Source organism: Juglans microcarpa x Juglans regia, chromosome 1D (assembly GCF_004785595.1).
Source record: "Juglans microcarpa x Juglans regia isolate MS1-56 chromosome 1D, Jm3101_v1.0, whole genome shotgun sequence".
Classification (NCBI taxonomy): Eukaryota; Viridiplantae; Streptophyta; class Magnoliopsida; order Fagales; family Juglandaceae; genus Juglans; species Juglans microcarpa x Juglans regia.
The window spans coordinates 3071969-3089055 of NC_054594.1; the positions used below are offsets into that span (position 1 = coordinate 3071969).

The 17087-nt window shown below is 33.9% G+C and overlaps 2 protein-coding genes across 2 annotated transcripts in view; one reads left to right on the top strand and one right to left on the bottom strand.

Annotated features, from left to right (window-relative positions):
• LOC121240545 overlaps positions 1-6095 on the bottom strand; it is a 38068-nt gene extending 31973 nt beyond the window's left edge. Inside the window, 5 exon segments of the mRNA XM_041138005.1 lie at positions 1331-1445; positions 2828-4665; positions 4667-5086; positions 5387-5483; positions 5607-6095. Coding sequence (XP_040993939.1) covers positions 1331-1445; positions 2828-4665; positions 4667-5086; positions 5387-5483; positions 5607-5887 — 2751 coding nt within the window. The 5' untranslated portion in view covers positions 5888-6095.
• A 5226-nt stretch (positions 6096-11321) lies between these two features.
• Positions 11322-13707, top strand: LOC121251352 (protein JINGUBANG-like). Its single transcript, XM_041150631.1, has one exon. The coding sequence runs from the start codon at positions 11847-11849 to the stop codon at positions 13341-13343; it is 1497 nt and encodes a 498-aa protein (XP_041006565.1). The 5' UTR covers positions 11322-11846; the 3' UTR covers positions 13344-13707.
• The last annotated feature ends 3380 nt before the right edge of the window (positions 13708-17087 follow it).

Here is a 17087-nt window from a genome sequence, read left to right on the forward strand (position 1 = left end):
CTTCAGAAGAGTTTCTGGTTAATCTAGATTACATCAATTGGAATCCATAGCAACCTATCCACCTCAACACTACCAATGTTCCAAGGATATAACCTAGAATATTCAGAGATATCATCCACATCCCAGTCCTGGACAGCTCTAAGAAAATGCACATTCTACTGTAAAATATCCACTAGATTTGCCCAAATAATCTGCCATGAAAGCATCCTGATCATCAGCAATCCTGAAGAGGGAAGGTGTTCCATATTGAGGGCCGAGAAATTTTTAATTATTATGATGTGGTGTCAGGAGAACATAATTTATTTTCAGTTGTTTAAACGTGCTACATCTTGTTTTGCTATTTTTATAATAAATAGCATGTTTTCTTCGTAAGTAATAGAGGATTTTATTGATGACGAAATTAGGCATAATTAACGTACACAAGACATATACAAGAGAGACACCTTAGTATGATTTAACACAGATACGAGAAAATCATGGACACTTAGACCAGTAAAATCAATTACATATTTACAATTGCCCATCACAGTAAAGCGTTAAAAAAAAAAACTCTTGAGTTCATCCATAGTCCGAACTCCGTCCTCGAAGCTTCTATCATGTTTTCCCTCCAAAAGCACCAGAGCAGACAAATGGGAAACATCTTCCAAATTGCTGTGAGTTGAGAATTACTGTGTAAGCCCCTCCAACTTGCTAGGAAATCCACCAACCTTCTAGACATCACTCATGCTAATCCTACCCAATCAAAGAAATCATTCCATGATTTCCTAGCAATCTCATGGTGTAAAAGTAGTTGATCAACCATCTCCCCTTATTTTTTGCACATACAAGATCAATCCATAACAATGATCCGGTGTTTCCTTAAACTGTTAGTGGTCACAATCTTCCCCAAAGAAATAATCCATACAAAAAAAAGATGCTTTGATTTGGATCAGTGATTACCTGCCGCTAAGTTAATAATTCGCATTCCTAACTGTACAAGAAGGGTGTAACATATTAAATTATATCAACGAAACATCTTGAGACTGAACACACAAGAAAGGCCATCAACAACTACTTCCTTCCACAAATATGATTTTAAGATTAAAGAGTGCTTCCAATAACGAATATGGTGAAGATGCACTTAACAAATAACAAGTATCATAGTAAACATCATCAAAAAATACTTTCATCATCAAGAAGAGGTGAGCGCCACACATAAGGAAATGGAAAACTTGAACTTCAATTACAGATCTTTTCAGTAAAAAGAACGTACACATTAGTTTGCATTTATATTAAGACAAAATAATGAAACATTATCAAGTTTGATTGGGTAATAGAAAACCACTACCACCTGAAAGAGAACATATAACTCGTCCATATATGATAAAACAGAGAATCCCATAGCTGTCCCACACAAAGCTGCTGAGAAAGCGACGATAGCTGTACCAAATGAATGAACATACTCCCTGCAACATAAACATAATTCTTTCACCATCAGAACAGACAGGAGGTTTTGTCAGCAAAGTTTGCCCTTTTAGAGGTTGATGTTCAGGGGAAGAGATGGGCATAAAGTCTTTTAACTTCTGCCAATGCCATGATACCATGATCAAGAAAAAAAAACAGAAGAGGTAAGCTTTTAGCAAGGATTTGGCAGATAAATCAGTCCAGAAAGATTGCACAAAAAGAAAAAGATCAGAAGTAAGATTTTAGCTAGGATTTGACAGATAAATCAGTCCAGAAAGATTGCACAAAAAGAAAAGGATCAGAAAATGACAAAAAATAACTCTTTCATGAAGTCTTTAAATGTTACTTCGTCAAAATAAAATGCAATTATGCTGTGCTCTTCAAATTGATAAAAAGATAAGAAAGATTATAACACTAGTTGACCTAATTAGGAGTTCCAAATTAAGAGATTTCAACTTAGAATGAAAATGTGTTATCTCTTTGACAAACTTTATTTTTCAGTTGATTTTTTCCTTTTCACAAATAATCACAACTTATAAAAATCCTACAAAGAAATATCCTGAATGCACTTAGAACCAAAGTTTTAAATTTCGTACCGTACCGGCCGGTACGGCCGAAATTTTTCGTTTCGGCCGTCCGGCCGGTACAGGTACTATACCTGTTCCGTACCGGCCAAAATACCGGCCGTACCGGCCGGTACCGGTCATACCGGCCTCAATTTCGGCCTGTACCGGCCTATATTTCGGCCAGTACCGGCCGATATTTCGGCCTGTGTTTTTTTTTTTTTTTTTTTTCGTTTTTTCAAACTACAAACTTATTTTTTAACCCTCAATTCAGACTAGACTATTTATAATTTATATATATATGTATTTGTATATAATTTATTTATATATAGACTATTATTTTAGAATATAATTTTTATATATATTTATATATATAATTTATTTATAGATCGACTATCCCGAAACGTTATCCCGAAACGCTATCCCGAAACGGTACCGGTACCGAAATATTTCGTTTCAGTGCCTTGACCGGTACGCTGTCCGGTACGGTATTCAAAACATTGCTTAGAACCCTTGATAACTATATTTAAAATGAGAATCTAATAAAATTAAATAAAGAAAAATTCTAGTCATCATCCTTACACCACTCGCCTGCTTTTATTTTTTATCTTTTTATTTTTTATTTTTTCCCATGCAGGTGTGTGGTGTAGGGATAATGAGTAGAAGAACTCTTAAATAAAACATCATAGCCTTAAGTTTTTTTTCTTTTCTTGAGATAAGTTTTGAAAGAAAGTTTCAAATAATCTAAAACAGACCACCAATAATAAATATGAAAATGGTGCAGAGAAAAAGAAACGCAAAACTTGATACCACAATTCTACCTGAAAGACGATAACTGGAGTGTCATGGGCTTTGATTCCAAAATTTGACTTTGTTGTACCTTCACTGAGTCCTCCACATAAGCATTTAAACCATTAAATTGCAAATATGAAACAAGTGAAATACAACCATGAGACACATACTTTTCATTATTTGATTTAGGAATATCAATAATATGAGGCTCTTTAAACAAGAGACATTTCTTTTCAGCATCATCAGAACCTTGAGGCCCAACCAATGATGCCAGATCAGTTCTGGAAGTTGGCCAAACAGCAACTTCAATGTTATGAACATCAAAAGCAAGGTGAAAATCATCCTGATTTACTGTATGGCTCACGTTTTTATTCATATCATCAAATTCCTTTCTCAATGACATGCGGATGTGAGGACCAGTTATAAGTATCCCAAGTTGAACATTTTTTTCAGGAAGCACTCTAAGCAAGGCTGTCTTCAGTCTGCTACCATTGTACTTGTATTTACTATCCATCCTGATTTCTGGTTGTTCATCTACGCTTCGTGAAGAATCTGAAAGAATTCTTGCTCTCCCACGGTCCTCGGCCCAGCTTAAGGCACCTTGTGTATGCATAAGAAGCAGATATATTGATAATATTGATGAATATTCCAAAGCCAAATTCAGCTTTCCTAGTATCAAACTGCATTTCAAAGATCCAGAATATGGGTTCCTGGCTCCAGAATATATCAAAAAGTTTTTGATCTCACAGAGAAGGCTTGGATTCTCTGAATATGCAATATGACTTTCTTCAAATTTCACACAAGCTCTTTCCCAACTCAACCACATTTCTTCCAGAAAGTTTTCCAGAATCGGTCTGCAAGTAGATTCATCAGCAGCACCAGAGCCAGAGTGACTAGTTTCTGGAAGGAGGAACTTTTGTGCAGGCTCAGACCACAAAATAGAAAGATTATTAACTCTCTCCTTCGGCTTCCTATGTTGTTTTGTAGAACTGGAATGATTTTCTGACTTGGCCTTCCTAAGGGAAGCCCCCATAGAAGATGATGAGTTAATCTTCAATTGCCCACAGGATAAAAAGAAAGACTGTTCACAAGTTTTTTGTCCATATACTAGTAACACTTCATCAATTGAAAGAGAGAACAAAAAGAGATCGGAATAAGAGATCCCGATATGTGATTTTAACTTCTCATTTACAGAAGGTTGAATTTCTTCCATTTGACAGATAGTGATTAAAATTTTCCCAAGGTTCAAAATGAAGCAACTGCGTGAATATGGATCTTCAGAGATAGGTCCACAGTGCCCATCATTTTTTGGCTCTTGAGCCAAAACTTTCCTCAAACATAATAATTTTGCAACTACTAGGAACATGTTGCATATGAGTTTCAAAATAAATGCTAGTAGATGAAGGATCTTGGAAATAAACTTAAAGTGATTATCAACAACAGATTCATTGTTGGTTTCTTTGACACATTGTACACTGGATGCTGCTCTGTAACGGGCGACTCGCCGTGCCTGTGAAATAGCTTCAGCAGGCAGCTCTTTCTCAACATCAGTGATCAACTTCCAATGGTAACAAACAGAACTCGAAACCATTTTATCCTTGGATATCTCAGTACAAGATCTTTCTAAAATGTGGTTGGCAGGATATCCAATTAGTGACAATATATGCTCGTATGCATTGACATAATGTAGCCAGAGACAAGCAACAATAACAAGTTTATGTAATGAGAATCTGGGAGCTGAAGTTCCATGGCCAACTTTGCTTGCAGCTAATTTCCAGAGTTGTCTACCATCTCTAGCATGCTTAGGTTCTTTGGGAGATATTTTACCCAATGCTGAATACATAGAAACATCAGCTGGAGAAAAAAAACAAGCTTAATTCTGGAACCCTAAGAATGAAGTCCACGAGATGAAGATCATCCAAATTGATTTGAGCAAACAGATCTTTTGACAGTAGCACGCGGTTAATTTGATCTTTTCTCTTGCAGCCAATCTCGAAACCACTACCATTGACAATATAAGTGATCTTTTTCAAAGGTATAAAAATTGCACCAAAAATACCCCTAGCAAGACAGCCATGAGGGAGACATTGAGATTCTGCATTGAACTCCTTTATTTTTGACAAATACATAAATGAATCATTCAAGATGGGGAACTCCACATTCACACTGATATTATGCATCTGAAGTTGACAGTATTTGAGCATAAGAATAAAAAAAGATGTATTAAACCGATTTCTTGAAGGCTTGGTGGCAAAGATCCTTTCAAGAATGTCATGCAAAGCACTACCCTGAAATGCAGTAAAAAAAATCAGGGAGAATGATAAATAAGTAAAGTTTTAATTTACATATGTGAGTTAACTACACTACATATGCAAACTCTCCCAAAACCCAATAGCCCCACATGAAACTCGTTACGCATTTCAAGAATCTTTTGTCCCTCTTTAGTCACTATGAGTCTATAACTCTACTAAGCATCCGAATTGTAAACTTCAATACCTATAGGGCACATGTCTGAAATAATGCAATCACTTTTTACATCTTTGTAAGAGACTAGAAATCAGAAAGCAAAACAAATGGAACGTGAATACCTCAGGATCAAGCATGGAAAGCTTCTCCTTCATAGCCACGGAAAACGTATCCTTTGGTTCCCGCGCCCTTCTCGAACGTCCCTCTTCCTTCACCTCCCTTCGAGTAAAATTCCAAAATATCAATTACACAATCAGAATTAAAACATCCAAATTTGACACATGCATTCCTACAATTGTAGAGATACGCAAACGCACGTCAATAGGAAGTAGAATAACTCACCCAGGTGATAGAGTCACATGGACGCCTTGAAGTTCGATCTTGAAGGCGGGGACATACCAATTCGAGAACCAGAAGCTCAAGCGTTCGACGGTGACCTCTTTGAAGGAAAGACGAGAGGGCTCGTCGAAGAGCTGGTTGAGAACCGAAGTATCGAAGCGCAAGTCCTTCGCGACCGCCTGAGAATTTATAAACCCTAATTTGACTTCCAACTCCGGCTCTTCTCGCAGCCATGGCTGCAATAGAGACGCTAGTCTCCGTTGGATTATGCTGTCCAAGAACATTACCTGGGTAGGGTCTATTTGAAGCGCAGGAAATTAGTAGCTTTCGTTCATGGTCATGGCTTTGAATCTTTCTTGGGACACAAGCAGATAAAATTTTGCCCTGTCGGAGAGGGAAAAAAAAAAAACAGGAGTTGCCGACTATGTGAGTAAAACGGCGGGAACCTTTCCGACCGATGGAAGTATATATGATCGCCGACTCCGAGTACACATGTCGAGCTGCAGATGGACGGATATAAATAAAAGAATAATATTACTCATCATTTTAATTTTTATTATTTTTTTATTATTTTATAATATGTCATTAGATATTTAAAAATTATTTATTATATTTTATTTATAAATTTATTTTTTAATATTACATCATGAAATGATGAACGAATAATAAAAAAAATAGATAATAAATAAATTTTTTCATAAATAAAATTACACTTGCTTTATATTGTTTAGATTGAGAGATTCTCATTATTATTCACTATTATTTATAAATTTCAATTCATAAATTTTATTATTATTCATTATTATTTATAAATTTTAATTCATAAATCTCATTATTATTCATAAATCATCTCGTCTCTTAATTTAAACGGGATAAATATCTCTAGTGTATTAATTATTATCAAATAATTTAATAATAAATAGTAGATGATAAAAATTTATTTAACATTACGTTAGACAATAATAATAAAATAAATGATCAATAATATTTGAGAAGGATGAAACTAAAGGAATGGAATGAGCCTCTTAATGCTGAGATATTTGAGAAGGATGAAGTACTTCAACTAATACATATATGAAATATGCCTAAAGCAGAATCGGGGGAGAAAATAAACACATTTTAAATTACAGCAAAATTGATAGGTTTACACCTGGCACAGGCAATGAAAAGAAAAAGTAAAGGTGAATCCTCAATTTGGCGAATCAATCAATCATAGCTGAAAGCATGGCTCTGTGGAAAGCAGTGGAGCTTTGTGGAAGGCACACCAATTAGACAAGTTTGCATTAAAACAGCAAGGTGGTGATTGATGGATGGAAGAGTGTCCTTATGTTATTTATAGTCTTGTTTTGAAAGACAACTCATGATGTAATGTTTCCTGATTTAATGATAAATATGTTTCTTGAGTTAAATATATATATATATATGTAAATATATTAACCAGCTATATACACACCTCTAATGAAAATACCTATACCACGACAATGATTTAAATTTAATTGTAAGATATAAATTTTGGATTACGTGTTATGTCGACCTTTTTTCTATAATTGACTAGGCATATTTGGATAAAAAGATTATATGAGATTATACAAATAATAATAAAATAATTTGTGAATAGTCCTAAAATGGTTTGAATTTTAATCTTTTATTAGATTTTAAAAAATGGGACAGAAAAAGTTGAATGAAAATATTGTAAAATTAAAAAATTGTTTGAATAACAAATTTTAATATTATTTTTGTTTTTAACTTTGAAAAAGCTGTATTATTTTTTATATTTTGTTTGAAAATTTGAAAATTTTGTGATGATTGGGTAATAATTAGATGAAAATTTGTAAATTTTGAAATTAAAAAATGTTTTGTATTTAAATGATATTTGAGAATAAAATTATGAGAAGCCGTGAGATGAAATTAGATATTCTCAACTCTCTCAGTTTGTAAACAAAACCTTAATTTCAACATCTGAATTGAAGAGGCCAGATGACAACATTCAAACTCATAGTCCACAACTAATAAGTGTTGGTGCCATTTGATCAATAATTGTGGTTGGATGGTGAAAATTAATAAAAGGTCCATAGTATGTGATTTAATATTAAAGAAGTGATATTTGCAATTTTAGAGTTTGCAAGTATCGCACATTCATTTTAAAAAAAAGTTAATAAATAAAAAATTTACTTTAAACAATATATATTTTTACTATAGACCCAACTTCCCTTGTCATAAACGGCAACGCCGCCACCATCTTGCTGCACAATAACTTCGAATGGAAACCATCGTGCTGAGATCACCCCGCATGACAAAAATCGCAAGCCCACATCCTAAACCTCAGCCCTACACCACCACGATGTCACCGTGAGATGCCCCTGCAAACCACTGACCACTACAGTTAACACCACCGTGAGCTGCATACCTTTCGGTTAACACCCAAAGAAAACCACCATTGTTTTCCATTCTCAAACAGAGCAACAACCATGGACGTGACACTCCGCTCGACCACCACACAGCCAACCTCCTCCATTCAATGACCATGCAACCACCGCGATACTCCCGATGCACCACCTAGAACAACCATGCCCAACCAAGAGCTGCCGTGAGCCACCATCACGCAATATCTCCACCCCTCTCGGTAACGCAACTCTCATGCTTTCTACGTGATTCTCTCTCTCACTAGTAGACTTCAGCTCAGCCACTAGTGAGCTCCTCACTGCCTCCCTCACAATGAGTTTCCTCTCTCCCCACGTAGTGTTCTCTCATTCTCTCGCGTAGTCTCTCTCACTCTCTTACTCTCTCTCTCACATCAATATCTCTGTCTTCCACAATGACCTACCACCGTTGAACCCAGTCGTGCCATCGTCGAGATCCACCTAGACCGCTACCACAAGTAGCCTCACGGTAAGGATTCGTGCATGGCTCCTCTCTGCGTAGTGAAGTTTGTTTTACAAAATAGAAATATTTTCTATCTCTAGTAAAGGGGGAGCTTGAAACTGATATTACGTTTATGCCCTTATTTTTACAATTGGGTTTTGGTTGTTTTGTTTATGTATTGGACTTTACATTTTATCTACACTCAATTTTACTTCAAAATAGTCTAGAAAACTCATTTTTACAGTAAATATTTAAGGGATTTAAATTGTGTTGTTAAGCATTAATTTTTTTAAATTGATTTCAGAAGTAAACAGTAACTGTGTAGTTTTATTTTGAACGCTTTAAATCTAATCTGGTCTATTTTTATTAAATGAAATTTTATTGTTTATTGTAATAGATTTTTTTTTGGTATAATTATATTAAATAATATTAAATTTTATAATTAGATTTCAGTGTTAAATATTTTAGAATTTAATGTCTTAGTCAGAGAAATTAAGTGGATATCATTGAATTTTGGGAAGTGATGGTAGTTTAAGGTTAGAGGTTTTGAGGATTTAAAATAGGTTATTTAAGTATTTAAGGTGCAATTGGGAAGCACAAGTCCAATTGAAAATTTACCCAAGTTACGTGAATTTTCTTTAGGTGACGATTGATATCCCCTTAACACTGTTGTGAGGAAATTTAGAGAAACTAAAAAGTCCAAGCAAGCGGGGTTCATATGCTAAATTTGTATAAAAAGAAAAATGAACTGAGGTTGGTTTGTAAAATATGCATGATATGTTTTTAAAAGAAAACATGAAAATAATCTCAGTATATATGTGTTTTGCATTCACTCATGAAAATCTATATGAAAGTGAAAAATATTTTTTGACACGAATAGTGTGGACATGAGCAATATTTGACATGTTTATGAAATGTGCAAAAGAGCGAATATGAAAATTGAGATTTTTATACATGTGATATGAAATGTTTTGGATTTGTTATTGATCATTTGAAAATGATATGAATGTGTTCGGCACGTGATTTGATATGATATGGATAAGAAAAACCTTTGGCATACTTATCTATTTTGATTTTGATTTTGAATATGATTATGATATGATGATACTGGTTCACATGATATGATTGGTACTAACATAACATGACATGATATGATATGAGTGCACCCACTTTAGAAACAAAGTGATCTTTTATATGTTTTTTCATGTGTGCATACTCGGGGCTACGAGAATAAATAAAGGGAAGAGTTTCACAACATGATACTGCCTGGTTTGGCCACCAGGGATAGCACAATCCTACCACAAGGGTTAAACATAGTATATGATATAATATGATACGATACGATACGATAAGATGAAGATGTTCAGTTATGTTATGTCAAATCTTTTTTAATATGAAAATGGTTTTTAAATATGAAAATGGTCTTTGAATATGAAAATGATATTTGAATATGAACAGTTGGTTTTTAAGTATGAAAAGATTGAAAAGTCGCTCTGATTTTCTAATAACACGTTTATGAGATCTGCATATGAAAATGAAATGTTTTGTTTATGTATACCAAACTTTCTGAAAATGCTCATGTTTACATACTAGTATATGTTTTCTGCTTAATGAGTTGTTGATAACTCACCCCTTATCTCCATAACATTTTTCAGATAATTTTGATGGTACACCTGGGATCAAGACTAGAAATCTTGTATAAAGTTACTTGAGCATAGTGGATTGAGTACAAAGATGGTATTTTGGTTTTTGGAAAATTTTATTCCATAGTTCTATTTTGCTTTGCTGACTTAGTATCTTGGAAGGTTGATATTAAATTTGAGATTTTTGTGATGTTTAGATTAATCTTATTGGAGTAGTCGATATTCTGAAACAGTGAGTTGTACGTGTCATTGAAAACTTTGGAGTCTATAACTATATGGTTGAAAAATGATTTTGAGTGACAATGAGTAACTCTCTGATCCTTTATGGACCGGGGCGTTATATTATACACTCTAAAACTACATCGAACATTAGTCTTAATATGATACCTAATTCCATAGAAATTTTAGTAATTGGATTAAATCCACCCTAAGAAAAAGAGATTACATGAAAATAGATCAGCTTTTTACAATTGTGTTCAAATATCATTGAATATGGGTAAGAAAGGAAATACAAATGGAAAGTAGGAGTAGAAAAGCTAGCCATCTTTTGTGCCATGTTGGTCATCTATATATATATGATCAGTTCATTCGAACCGAACTTATCAATAATAAAATGGTTTGATAATTAACCTGATCGAATTTGACAGTACTACCCCTTTAACTCGTGGAAGAATTTTTATCAATATTCTTACCAAATCTGTTAATTATTAGAAATGAAAAATAAATAATATTTCTTTTTTAAGTTTTATCATCTGGTATGTTTGTCATGTGATGTAATTTAAATGATTTTTTTATATTAATTACTTAAATAAGAATCGTGCTATGGAGACAAACACTTATGCACAAGTGCTATTAACGTAGCTGCTTACAACTTAGGATCATGTGTAAATACGACGTGTTTTTTTTTTTTAAAAAAAAAAAAATTGAATTTATCATTAAAAAGATAATATTTTTTGTATTATAAGTTTCAAATTTATCCAAATTTGTTTAAAAAATGTCTCACAATGGGAGATCATAATGGATTCTTACTCTTATAAAAAAAAATATTGGGCTCGCGCGATCGGCTTATTACGGAATTAACCCCTAAAAATCCTCTTTACCACATTTATGCAGGAGTCAAATGATTAAATTTAGGACATAGACCAGGTCAAATGACAAATTTTCCTTGTACAAATTAATAGAAGTCCAATATTTTTCGTCTTCCGGTTCTTCTTCTTAAGAATCTTCAAACGTCAGTTTGATCTGTAAAACCAAACAAACTCCGGTGCCTCGATTATCGTGAGGAACCGGACACTGTTTGTCTCACCGGAGACTCGTAATTCCACAGCTTTCTGCCTGTCCAAAGGTCAGGTAGCACATCGGCGTGGCCTAATATGATTGGGAATTCTAGCAATCACAAAGTTACTACAGAGAAAAAAAATGTTGTTTACAAGGAAAAAACCTTAAGTACCGCACAAAAGCACCCACCCAACCGCCCAACAGAAATTTCTCGTATTACAAATTCCTACCTCCCTGTCGCTATCTCTCTCTCTCTCTGGCCATCGCTATAAGCTGTTCTTTATTCTTCAAGCTTTCGATTTTCTTAATGTCTGGTTTTCCTCTTTATTCTTTTTAGTATATTATATCGAAAAACATACACACACATATATATATATATATATACACACACTAGTGTCATACAAGAATCCAACTTTTTCTTGTTATTGTTCTTTTTGTGCAATATATATACTGGTGAGAGATGCATAAACTGAGAAGCACGTCAAGAGGGCGCCGGATATTCTCGGATCAAGAGGGAAGCAAACATGGGCAAAAATTTGGCAGGCTCAAGAATCCGGATAATCCGGATGATGGCTGTGATCAGGAGGAGGGCGGTGATCGCTATAATATTAGTCGTCCGAGCATGAGCAACGCTTCGGTCCAGTCGGAGAGTGCTCCGGCTCCTGACTACGACGTCACCGACCCTCTAATGGTGTTGGACAACAGTTCTGGTGCTTACGAGCCTTCGACGACGTCCACGTCTCCTTTAACCGAGTCCCCATGGTCATGCCACATGAGTGCTCCTCATCCTGGTCATGATCAGCATAATCCTTCCTCAGATGTCTCGGGCAACGCACTCCTCGGCTCGCTGGTCCGGGAAGAAGGCCATATATACTCACTGGCAGCCGCAGGGGACTTGTTGTATACTGGGTCCGATAGCAAGAACATCCGGGTATGGAAGAATCAACGACAGTTTTCTGGGTTCAAATCGGATAGTGGGTTGGTTAAAGCAATAGTCATTGCCGGGAAGAGGATGATCTTTACGGGTCATCAGGACGGGAGGATCCGAGTGTGGAAGATGTCATCGAAGAATCCAAGCGTTCACAAGCGTGTAGGCACGCTTCCAACCATGGGAGATTATCTCAAAAGCTCGATGAAACCAAAGAACTACGTGGAAGTGAGGCGTCACCGCAGCGTGGTATGGATCAAACACTACGATGCCATCTCGTGCCTTAGCTTGAGCGAAGATAGATCTCTACTCTATTCAGCTTCTTGGGACAAAACCTTCAAAGTCTGGCGAATCTCGGACTCCAAGTGCTTGGAATCAATCAATGCTCATGACGACGCCGTGAATACCTTGGTAGCGGGTTTTGACGGCTTAGTGTTCACTGGCTCTGCCGATGGTAGCGTCAAGGTCTGGCGCAGAGAGGTACAAGGGAAGGGAACGAAGCATTTCTTTTCACAAACGTTGTTGAAGCAAGAGTGCGCGGTGACAGCATTGGTTGTTGATCCTGAAGGCACCTTAGTTTACAGCGGCTCATCGAACGGGCTTGTTAACTACTGGGAGCGCGAAAACTCTCTGTCGCACGGCGGGGTATTGAAAGGCCATAAACTGGCAGTGTTGTGCTTAGCCACGGCTGGGAAGCTTGTATTTAGCGGATCAGCAGACATGGGGATATGCGTGTGGAAGAGAACGACGACATTGGAGGGATCAGAGCACACATGCTTGTTGGTGTTGACGGGCCATACAGGGCCGGTCAAGTGTTTGGCCGTGGGAAAGGATCACGAATCAACGGTACCCGAGGAGCACCAGCGGTGGATTTTGTACAGTGGCAGTTTGGACGAGTCCGTGAAGGTGTGGAAGGTTTCGGAAGAAGGGCCAACAACCATGGAACAGAATATTGATAATCAAGTAAGGCACAACGGTACTCAGGTGCTCCCATTGAAGTCAGCTCCAAGCTTCTCCACTCGCGCATGATGATATTTGAGTACGTCCTACGTACGTGTAAAGTACTACTGGGTGAATTTGATATTCGATATTGTCCCATGCATGCATGCATGCATGCCGTCACATAAGACTGGCTTAGCTAGCAGCTTCTCAATATATTTGATTCGATTTTTTTTTTTTTTAATTTCCTTGTTCAGAAAAGTAAGTAAAAAGAAAGATCGGAGGATTTGGGGGGTTGGTGTGCGAATAATATTATAATTTATATATTCTCAGTGAAAGTCGGCTAAATATTGGAATTTGCAGCAAGTGTTGACAATCATGATGAGGCCGGTCAAAGCCTTATCAAAGTATATATATTAGGATTTTTTTGCTGTGAAATACAGAGTCAAATTAAATATTATTTGTGGAAGCTGAACAAAAAGATTAGAGATTCGAACACAAAAAAAAAAAAAAAAAGTTAAGGTATGGTTGAATTAAGATGAAATGGGTTGAAATAAAAGTTGAATAAAATATTATTAGAATATTATTTTTTAATATTATTATTGTTTTAAAATTTAAAAAATTTGAATTGTTTATTACATTTTGTGTGACAATTTGAGAAAGTTGTAATGATGAAATGAGATGAATTGATATCACTTTTCAATCTAAACGAGACCTAAAACATATAGATCAAAAGTAGCTAACCAGGGCCAAATTCATTAATGGTATTTAATTTCACCCAAAATTATAAGTTTTTATGTTCGAAGTCATGAGTATTTCCTATAAAAAAATTATTTATTTGCGACTAATTATTTTTAGTAAAATAATTATTTTCAGTTAAAATAATTTTTTTTGTCGTAAATAATCTTTTTTGTTATAAAAAAAAATATTACAAATATACGTTTTTCTTATAGTGACTGATCCATTAATAATATATTGTTAACAAAGAGCTGGAAAAACATGACGAATAGTTTGTTGCTGAGATATATTTTCAAGAAGAAGCTGCATGTCTTTGAAAATTTGGGAGAATAATAATAGTGCTGTTCACCTTATTCTTTTATACCAAAAAGTGCTGATAAAAACCTAAAACGACGACTTTCTGATACTAGCGGCCTGGTGTGGAAGGAATCAAAGTTTTGAAGTTTGTACCACCGAAAGTCTTCTTGCTTGCCTGTGAAGTCAAGGAAATAAAAGTCTTCATCAGCATGCGTTTTGGTAAGCCATGCGTTTTGGGCTGAATAAGAAAGACAAGTACTACATAACTTATAAATTAATATAACATTATGTGATACGTATATATATTATTTTATATTAATTTATAAATTTATTTTTATTTGATCTCTTTATGACTAATTAAAACATTTTTCCAATAAGAATATGAAGGATTTCTCCATGCATGCGTGCATCTCTGATGATCGATGATCATGATCTGCATCCAATTAAGTTTTCTAGTGCTTTAATTTGAAATCTATTGGAAGGTTGAAAGTATAAATTACTTTTTATGTTTCGTTGATGAATATCGATCGTATCTTTTGACGGGTCAGATCATTTTCAGCATTCTGCATTTTCTGCCGCCATGGTTGGACTTCATGCACTGAAATAAGAGTTAACTCCACTGAGATATATATAAATATATTTATATATATTTTTTAATAATTGAATTATCACTACAAGAAAATGTGATTTGTATAACTTTTTTTCCACGACAATTCAAGTTTTGATGGGAAAAGTCTATTTTTTGAATTTTCGTCGTTCTTATATTTGGCGAGTAAAAACTCGTTACTAAAACTAATTTTTACGGGGAAAGCATATCACCACAAATATGTTAATATGAATAAATTCTCAACTTGCGATACAAGAGTATAAGTTTTTTATAGTACTATATATTTATGTCTAGAATGATATATATATATATATATATATATATATAACTACCATAACAAATATTTATTTATTTTTAATATTTATTTCCTTTAATAATTACCAACAATCACAAAAACATAATTGTCATATATCACAACACTTCTATGAGAGAAACATATTATTTGTAAAATATATGTAAATGATGTGTTAATACATTTATTTATTGTCTTTCTTATATTTTTCTTATGTGAAGAAGTGAATGATGGACAAGTGACTAAATCTAGACCCTTGAAGTTTAATGAAGCTGAACTGGTTGATCAAGTGAGAAGCCCATGACTCGTGAGCTGTATCAGAGAAATATCAAGTGGTTGAGCTGCAGGATTGTGACACGTGTTGGCATATGTTTAATGATATATATTTGTAGTTATACGATATGTGTAACACTAATTCATTTTTCATTCATTTTTGGTCTGTTGTTATCGAGAGGCTTCGAGAGAGAGAGCTTGAGAGGGCGAAACTAGGGTTTCTACCTAAGGTTTCACTGAGAGAGAAAATTTGTACGATTTTCTGGTTTGTGAGCGAGGGTTTTATAAACTAGTTGTTATGAGGCTTCTCTATTATTGATATTGATCATCAATAAAGCTTCGAGACCATTTCTGTTGTGGACGTAGACCATTATAATCGAATTACGTAAATCAATTGTGTTATTTCTTTACTTTCTTTATTTTCTTGTTTTTTCTGATTACTATTTTATATTCTTGTTCTATTTGGCGATCTGGTTTATTTCTTTAAACTCGTTGGATTTGTAAATGTTTTTGGTATCAAATTATATTTCTTGAGTTCTGTTTTCAAAGAGGGTCTTAAAAAATTTTATAACAAGATAAAAGATACAAGACGAATTGATGTACGTACCAGGAATAATGGAAATAATGTAAGCAAAAAACAAAAGACGAATGCTAGCTAGCTAGCAAACAACTCATGACCTAGTGCCTATTGCCTACCATCTCATTGGTACAGGATTAATTAGGATTATTTTCGTCTTTTCTATAAAAGGGTAATTAGAATCCTATGCAATTTTATGATATAATTGAAAAGAGACGGACATGACAGTTTTACAACATTAAATGCAATCTGTGAATGCAAAATGGCTCGCAACATATTTAATGGAGTAACATATTTAATGGAGTAGTTAAAAGTTAGATTTATTAAATATTTAATTATTAGAAAATAAAATATACTTACAATGAATTAATTAAATTTTAAATATTTAAAATTTAATTACAGTAACGTTTAAATTTTTTTTAAAATTTAAAGGTTATTGTATATACATCAAATACATATTTTATTAATTATTTATCTCTTAATTTATTTCTATAATATATTTGATCACAATTGGTATATTAATTTGAGTTAGTGATATATTAATTAATAAGAATATGATTATTAATTAATATATAATAGGTTGAATAATAAAATATGATAAAATTAAAAAATTAAATATTTTTAAAATTATTAGTTATTCATTACTATATAATGAATAAATAGATAATCTAATGTGGAGATTTAATCTGAATAACCAAAACCAAATTAATGTTATATTATTTTTTTATTATATAATGAAAAAATAGATATTCCAATGTGGAGATTTATGTGAATGAAATATGTAAAAATTAAATTTTTCTTACATTCATAAAAATGTCATTTAGTTTTAGCTAATCTATTGAGAGTGTTCTTAGGACTAAAGGTCGGTTTGTATAAAAAACAACCGTTCTATCTCATTTCATTTAATAAGTAAATTTTTTTAAATTTGTATATAAAATATAATAAATAATTTAATTTTTTAAATATTAAAATAAAAAAATTATTCTTATCAGTTACTATTCATTATCCCATACCACATATCTTATAAAAAATATCCTTACGGGCCACAAC